General features: G+C 54.3%; 1 protein-coding gene, 1 non-coding gene and 1 pseudogene across 2 annotated transcripts; all 3 read right to left on the minus strand.

Annotated features, from left to right (window-relative positions):
- Positions 1-3,171: 3,171 nt before the first annotated feature.
- Positions 3,172-5,164, minus strand: LOC132594011 (collagen alpha-1(I) chain-like; annotated as a pseudogene).
- A 110-nt stretch (positions 5,165-5,274) lies between these two features.
- On the minus strand, positions 5,275-7,632 carry RPS11 (ribosomal protein S11). The gene is made up of 5 exons (XM_030851973.2): positions 7,473-7,632; positions 6,654-6,785; positions 6,382-6,457; positions 5,924-6,053; positions 5,275-5,451 (listed from the first exon to the last, which is right to left on the minus strand). Exons 1-5 carry the CDS (start codon positions 7,485-7,487, stop codon positions 5,328-5,330), a joined length of 477 nt encoding a protein of 158 aa, XP_030707833.1. The 5' UTR covers positions 7,488-7,632; the 3' UTR covers positions 5,275-5,327.
- Positions 6,165-6,254, minus strand: LOC115850228 (small nucleolar RNA SNORD35). Its single transcript, XR_004038299.1, has one exon. It is a non-coding gene; the product is annotated as a small nucleolar RNA SNORD35 (small nucleolar RNA).
- Positions 7,633-7,839: the final 207 nt, after the last annotated feature.

Consider the following 7,839-nt stretch of genomic DNA (forward strand, 5'->3'; position numbering starts at 1 on the left):
TACAAAAGAAAAAGCCCTCAAGGTCCCTTAATACCCACTGGGAATCCCTGCTAAGTATCCTGGGGTCCTGCTATGTCTTCAGGGACCATTTACAGCATCTGTTGGCTGTCTCCTGTCTTATCCCCAGGGTCCTATGCTCTAATGATCCCTGCCTACACCTCCCCCCTTTTTTTCTTTTGGGAGGTGTGGCACGCACCGTGCAGCTTGAAGGGATTGAACCTGGGCCATGACAGTGAAAGCACCGAGTCCTAACCACTGGACCACCAGGGAAGTCCCTCCGCCTATGCCCTTTAGATCCCCTGGGGGCCTACTATCATGTCCTCAGGGGCCCATCATAAAGCAATAGAAAGCCCCAGCAGGACAATTACTAATGTGCAGGGCCCAGTGATAAATGAAAACGTGGGGCCCTTTGTTCCGACTTCAAAACTAACCAAGCGCGGGTCCCTTTGGAACAACTGCTTGAACAGCGTGGAGCGCTCACCCATGAAGCCGCCTTGGTCCCTGGGGACTGCCCCTGGCAGCTCCAAGCTTTCTCCCTGAATCACCACCTTAACATCCGCCCCTCCTCTCTGCACCTGCACTGTAGTGCCCCCTACTGACCCCAGGAAGCAATCACACCTGAGTTCAAGACCAAATCCTGCCTCTTCCAGGTGGGCTTCTCTGAGCCTCAGTTTCTTTATCTGTGAAATGGGATAATAATCGTACCTACTTTGGTAGAGAGGCTTTAATGACTCACAGGTTTGGCACAAGGCACATAGTAGAGCATAGTAATAACCTGTTCCCCATACTGCCCCCCCACCTCAGGATGCTGTTAAGGTCCCCAGCGGTGCACTTGATGGTAGGCTCGCAGACACCAGGCCCTGGATCTGTCTTGCTCACTCTTGCATCCCCAGGGGCCAGCACAGGAAACATTAGCAGAATGAATGAAGCCAACAATGAATGACCCTGGGCTGGTTTAATATGTCCCTATAACTTTTCTAGAACGGCCTTGGTATCCTGTTAGAATGTTCTAGCAGAATCTATATTCACCCCTGAAACAATCCGTGGGTCTGGGAGCTGGGACTTCCTATAACGTGAGACCCCAGGGTTTTCCCTTGATGCGCTCAGGGCAGTGTTAAAATATAGCAGCAGGGCTGCTCAAACATATGAACCTGCTCCGATCCCCTTTCCCTAGACTCCACTCACAGACCTCAGGGCCAGTTAAATGAATCCTGGTGCCCGCTCCACACATAGTACTCACGCGCCAGCTCTCATACAACCTGGGTGTCGCAACCGCCAACAGAACCTGCTACAAGACCCTGAGGTCCCACTATAATCCATCATTACTACGTCCTGCTGTAATACCGCAGGGGGCTGCAGTGACGCTCGCCAGTATGACTACAGTAGAACAATCCTGTGGTCTGCTGTGACAGATGTGAGGCCATGATACATTATGATATAACCAATATCTGCCCTGTTTTCATGTAACAGGCCTGACACCCGCTGTCATCATAAGCCAGGACCCTGCTATGAAATTGCGCTTGGAGCTAATTTCCCTGCAAAATGGCCACTGGGGCCTCCTGTAAGAGGCATACGATAGAATATTCCAGAAGCATGCTAAAATAGTCTCAAGATCCCATGACAAGCCACTAGGATTTGCTATAGTAGACCCAGGGTTCCACAACCATTTAATACCTCTGGGGCTACCTGCCAAAGACTCTTGTCCTTGGGCCTGTCCAAAGGGACTCAGGGCCTGCTACACCAAGACATCACTGGGCTTTGTTCTAACAATAGGCTCAGGAAGGCGACATAATCACTTCCCTAAGAAGCATCACTTACTGGAACTAGTTCCACCGCAAACAGCACAGGTGAGCATATTTCATCCTCCCAATGGGGCAGGGAGGCAAGATTTTACAGATTAGGAAACTGAAGCTCTGTGGTTCTCGGGGGAGTCAAGCCCAAGGTCCCAAGGTCATGCAGCTAATGACAGCAGGGCTAGAATCTGGAACAGAGCCCGCAGGCTTAATGCTTACATTTGGAGGTTTCTCAGCATGTTCACTGCTTCCGGTTACTCCATGCCTTGAGACCTAGTGTAAACAGATAGGTTAGGGGGTCCCCGGAAAAAAAGAACCAGGAGTGGCTTTCTTGACATAAGAGAAGCCATTCTGGCTTAAGCCGTTTTGTGATCTAAGCCTGGCTGCAATGCTTGCCCTTGAACAGGTCTCAGTAATCCTTGATCTTAAGGGAAGTTAGGGAACAAAGAGAAAAGGAAAAGCAGTCAAAGAAACAATAGTTCAACAATAATCAGAGTCCTAATTCCTCCTCAAGGGATGTACAGAACAGTCTGATACAGTTTTTGAGCTCTTCAGGAACTAAGGCCCCCAGCCAGGTGAAGGACAGAAAAATGTTGACCCTCCTGACTTCAATCAACTAAAGCTTGGACCCTGGCGACCTTTGCCCCAATTCTGTGCTGAATTCTCTGCTCCAGCCCCCTCATGAATATGCATGTCGTCTTAGCTTAAAACTTCCCCAATTTTGCTGTTGGAGAGGCACTGCTTTGGGAAAGATCCCCGGCGTTCTCCTTACTTGCCGCAGGTAATAAATCCTTCGTTCTCCTGATGTTTCGCTCTGTGTGTCTTTTGACTCGACACCCACCAAGAGGTGAACCCAGTTTTTGGGTAACACTAGGAGTCAAGCCTGGCCTGTGAGAACGTGAGGATTTAACTTTAAATGGACTCACTCCGGGAGTTACCTGGCGGTCCAGTGGCTAGGACTCCGCGCTCTCACTGTCAAGGGCCTGGGTTTGATCCCTGGTCAGGGAATGGTGCAGCCAAAACTAAACAAACAAATAAATAAATAAATTCACTCAACTAAACATGTTTGGAGCACCTACAATCTGTTCCAGGCGCTGGGGCTGCAGAGATTCCGTGTCTTCTTGGAGTTTGTATTCCAGGGGTCAACAGGTAAACAAATAAACGTGCCATATCATACAGGATTTGTACAGCAAATATGCCATAAACGGGTTTTCCTGTCTATGTAAGACATTCAAGCAGGGAAGGGAGATTGGGAGGGTTGGAGGTTCTCCAAGTGGAAAGAGGTTGGTGAGAATTAGAGATTAAGGGATGAGGGAGGGAGCCAGGTGGAAGCCTGGTGTTAGAGGTTCCTCGGGGCAGAGGGCACAGCCAGTGCAAAGGCAGGAGGGCGCAAGTCAGGGGTGCAGGCAGAGTGAGGATGGGGGCAGGCAGGTAGGCAGAGGGGAAGCTCTGAGGCTGTGACCTGGGCCTAGGAGTTGAATCTCTAGCTGTCACAGTTCTCTAAGAAAGGCAGGTAAAGTCCTCTCCCACTCATCAGGCCAGAGAACTGGTACAGCCCGGGGAGCCTTCTCCTTGGAGTTTGTGAGCTGACCCACCAGGAAGCCTGTCGGGTGTCCCCACCAGGCACACGTTCACCGACACTAGGTAGCCTGATGATGGGGTGCCGAGGAGACGCCCAGGAACCCGCCGCGTGGGAGGAAGCAGGGGAGCTGGGCTGTTGTTTTTGTAAACACGGCGGCCCCACCCCAAACGGAAACACCTGTGGGTGTGGGCTCCTGGAGTGGCCTCAGATCCCCCGCTGGGTCTCTGTTCCCTCTCCGCAGCTCTGTCCCCCCGCCCCTGGGTCCCAGTCCCCCTCCTCAGGGTCTCTATCCCTCCAGCACTGGGTGGGGCAGGCGTGCAGGCTGAACCTCAGGGCGGTGCCCCCCTCTGACCCGTCCCTGCCCCTTCCTGCCCTCTTTGACGCGGCCCCCGCTTCCTCTGGCAGGAACCCCCGCCCTCGCCGGGCCTGGGTAAAAAGGAGCCCCCGGGCCGGTCCAGAGGCCAAGTCCTGGGAGGCAGCAGCGGCGGCTCCTCTCTCCTCACGGCCCTGTCTCCCAACCCTTGTACCAGTGTGTGCCTCAGTCCCTGGTACAGGCATGGGGGTCAGGGACCTGGGGACCCAGCAGCGCCAGGCCCCCAGGGGTGAAGGCAGCGGGGCGACTCCGGCACTTCCCTTCTGCCTATGCCTCCATCTCTGCCCAGCTGTGGCTCTGGTGAGGGTCTCTGCTTCAGATCCCCAAGTCCCTGGGTCCCTCTCTGTGGTGTTTCTCATTCTGTCCGCACCTGCCACCCACCCCACGCGTGCCTCTTTGTCATGTTCTCCAGGCCCATCTCTGCCTCTGGAATCTGAGTCTGTCCCTGGGCTGTGGTTTCTGTCCCTGTTCGGTGTTCAGCTGAGGGCTCTGTCCCAAATCTCTCTCCTGATCTCTGTATCTGACACTCAAGTTCCCTCTTCCTTTCCCCATTTTTCTCTGCTTCTAACAGAAAGCCTTCCTGCCATTACCAGCTGTTAAGCTCTCTCCATCTCCCAGGTTTTTTCCCTGACAGTCAAGGTCACCATGTCCTGCCCTGTCAGAAATCCCTTCACCTTCATTTGCCTGGCTCTGTCCCCTTTCTCCCCATCTCCAATTTCTCTCCTCACCCAAGGCCACCCCACTTGGTCTGTCCCAGATCAGTCCCACCTCCATGGACTTCCTATCCATTTCTGAGCAGCCTGCAGCCCCGCACTGCTGGCTGGCCTTACTAAGCGACTTATCTTAAAGGCTAATTTCCTTACTTGCATTCTTAGGCAAAGAAAATGTCCATAATCTGACACGTGGAGCTCAGCTACTCCTTGGGGGACCCCAGGCAGAGAACTTGCCCCCTTAGATGAGTTTGCTTATCTGCAAACAGGCATGGTGTCCACCTAGGAGGGGACTGTGGAGCATGCAGGAGGGCGGGTGCCTTGCTTCCCTGCCCCACTCCTTCCCTGTCAGGGTACAGTCCCAGGTTGAAGTCAAGACCCTCATAGTTCCGAACCGCGCAGCTGTGTACTCCTCAAGCACACCCAACACATGCTGACCCCCAGCAAAGCCCAGAGGGCCACTACTTCTTCCTTACCGTCCCCTCGGAGGCCAGAAAGGGCCCAGAGTCTAGAGAACCCAGGAACCTCCACCCTCACTCACTTCCTCCCCAGAGACTTGCAGGGGGAGCTCAACACCAAGTAGAAGGCATTAGGTACTCCGACACCAAAAGCTGATGAGGACCAAAAGACCAGAGAGGGGCAGCATCTTGCTACAGGTTGTCTTCACCCAGAGACGAGAGGGCAGGAAGCAGGATTTGGTCCCCATCCTTACGCCCCCAGAGAATGAAAAACAGCCCCATCTTTCACATCAACCCCACTTAATTCCCAGGGACACGCCCTCCCTCTGATAAGGGCATGGATACGGAACCTGGCCCGTGACTGGGAAAATAACTTTTATTTTGTTTGGGGCAGTGGGCAGGGGTCTGGTCTCAGAACTTCTGGAACTGCTTCTTGGTGCCGGCAGCCTTGGTGACCTTGAGCACGTTGAAGCGCACCGTCTTGCTCAGGGGCCGGCACTCGCCCACTGTGACAATGTCACCAATCTGGACGTCCCTGTGGGGGTGAGCAGCACCATGTCAGAGGGACTCTGCCCCAAGCAGGCCCTAAAGGTGCCTGACTGTCTCCAGGTGGAGACCTGTCACCTTTGGCTCCTCCAAACCCCAACCAAGCTGCTATTTCCAGTTCCATCTGCACTGCACGCCGCCCTGTCGTTATTTAATGAGCAATAACTATGAAAGGCGCCAAGCTCAATGCCATGCAGAGAATGCTCCTACCCTTCCAGGACAGAAGACCTCCAACTAGCACCTCCATTTTGCAGAGAACGGGAGGCTCCCAAAGATGGTGATACAGGGTCCCCTCACTAACCGCCCCCGCCCCCAACAGCTGACTACCTTCACACGGCAGCCAGGGCGTCCTGTTAACGGCCAAAGCACATCCCAAGCCACCCAGATTCTTGTGCAGCCCACCTCCTCCTCTCTGCCTGGGAGAGCAGCTCAGCGGGGCTACCTGGGGCCACCGTGCTCACCTGAAGCAGGGGGAAAGGTGCACAGACATGTTCTTGTGGCGCTTCTCGAAGCGGTTGTACTTCCGGATGTAGTGCAGGTAGTCTCGGCGGATGACAATGGTCCTCTGCATCTTCATTTTGGTCACCACACCTGGGGGGAAGGGGCAGCTCCCAGGTCAGGCCCCATACGGAAGGGAGCCATGGGCAGCCCAGGGCATGCTGGGAATCGGGGGCCGCTGAGCAGGGTTCCCAAGAAGCCCTGCTCCTGGCATCAGCTGTGCCAACTGCTTTCTCAGCAGTGCCTGCGGTGGGCATCTGAAGACCATCGTGAAAATAACAGACATCATCTGCCAGTGCCCGCCATAACCAGGAGTCTGCCAACCCCTTCCTCACCCAGGACCCCGGGGTCTCAGCGTCCCCAGCCCCTCCTCCCTCAGACCCGGGAATCTGAACCCAAGCCCCCAGAGGTCCTCACTTACCAGACAGGATTCGCCCTCGGATGGAGACATTACCAGTAAAAGGGCATTTCTTGTCAATGTAGGTGCCCTCGATGGCCTGAAGGGATAAGGAGGATTAGCGAGCCCTAAATGCTAGTTCCTGAAAAGAACAGGGGTGTGGCCTCCCTGTAGACACAAAACTACGTTTCCCAGCAGCCCCAGCAACAGCCACTCAGATGCGGATAGGGCAACTCAGTTTGGGCACACGTGCAGGGAAACAGGGATCTTCTTCTTTCTTCTGAGGGTCCCCGTACCTCCTTCGGTGTCTTGAAGCCCAAACCAATGTTCTTGTAGTATCGCGGGAGCTTCTCCTTGCCAGTTTCTCCAAGCAGAACCCTCTTCTTATTTTGAAAGATGGTCGGCTGCTTTTGGTACGCACGCTCCGTCTACAGGGATGAGGTGGAAGCTGGTAAGCTTGCAGCAGGCAGCAACCTGGTCTGGAAAGCTTCACAAACCCCCCAGATCTCATCGTCTGCAGTATTTAACTCCCCAAACGCTGCACTCACCCAAATTTACCCCTAACCCAGACTCAACTCTAAACCCGGGGTTACGTCGGTATTTACGGTCTAAAGCACCTTCCACCGCCTGCAGAATTCACCCCTTAAAACCCAAAGATACAGAACCATCCCTCTAACACACTGGACACCCTTCAGCAAGAATTATTCTCCAAGACACAAAGATACCCACCCAGGAGTCACTCCTTATTAATTACATGTGGCTCCAAAATTAAATACCGAAACGATGGGCTCCCTGGAGTAGCCCTTAGGACTCAGTTCTCACAGGATTAACCCTACAGCCTAAGGCCTCCAGAAAAACACTCTGTAAACCTTGGGTTTTAAAAAAGATAACTCCTAAAAACCTTGAGCCTTAATTACACCCTAAATGCGGAGTTCCTAAGATTTAGGAGGCGCCAATCGAGATTAACGCCAAGACACGCGCCCTCTGCCCGAATTTCCCTGGGAAATCGAGGGCGCCCAGAATTAACCCCCAAACTGGGGCGCGGACTCCCGCTCTCCAGGACACGCCCCTGAAGCCCGGGCCCCGCTAGGTCTGCGTCAGCCCCGAGCCCGAACCTGAATGTCCGCCATCTTCCCGGCCGCCTGAAAAAAGGAAAGCCGCGACGGCGTCCCGGTTTCCTTATCGATTGCACAGAAGCTAGAGAGGAAGTGACGAAAAAGGGGCACGGTAACCCGATTTGAGGCGGAGCCTTGGCGAGACTCTGATTGACGGACTGCCCTACCCAAGCACGCGATTCGGAGACCGCACGGACGCTGCCATGACGTTCATGGCAGAGGGGCGGGAAGCGACAGACACTGTCTCGCGAGACTCTTTGGCCATCTTTGCGCGCCGTCGCGGTAGGTCACGGTGGGAAAGAGTGGCCAGCCCTGTTATCGCGAGAGTTGGCGGGAGGCGGCCTTGTTTCTGCGGGGAGTGGGACCA

This window comes from Globicephala melas, chromosome 19 (assembly GCF_963455315.2).
Source record: "Globicephala melas chromosome 19, mGloMel1.2, whole genome shotgun sequence".
In the NCBI taxonomy this organism is placed as follows: domain Eukaryota; kingdom Metazoa; phylum Chordata; class Mammalia; order Artiodactyla; family Delphinidae; genus Globicephala; species Globicephala melas.

Excerpts from the sequence above, each read along its gene's own strand:
- RPS11 (XM_030851973.2), bottom strand. Across the intron at positions 6,054-6,381 it reads CCGAGGGCGAATCCTGTCTG|GTGTGGTGACCAAAATGAAG; the intron begins GTAAGTGAGGAC and ends CCTTCCCCCCAG. Across the intron at positions 5,452-5,923 it reads CACCTTTCCCCCTGCTTCAG|GGACGTCCAGATTGGTGACA; the intron begins GTGAGCACGGTG and ends TCACCCCCACAG.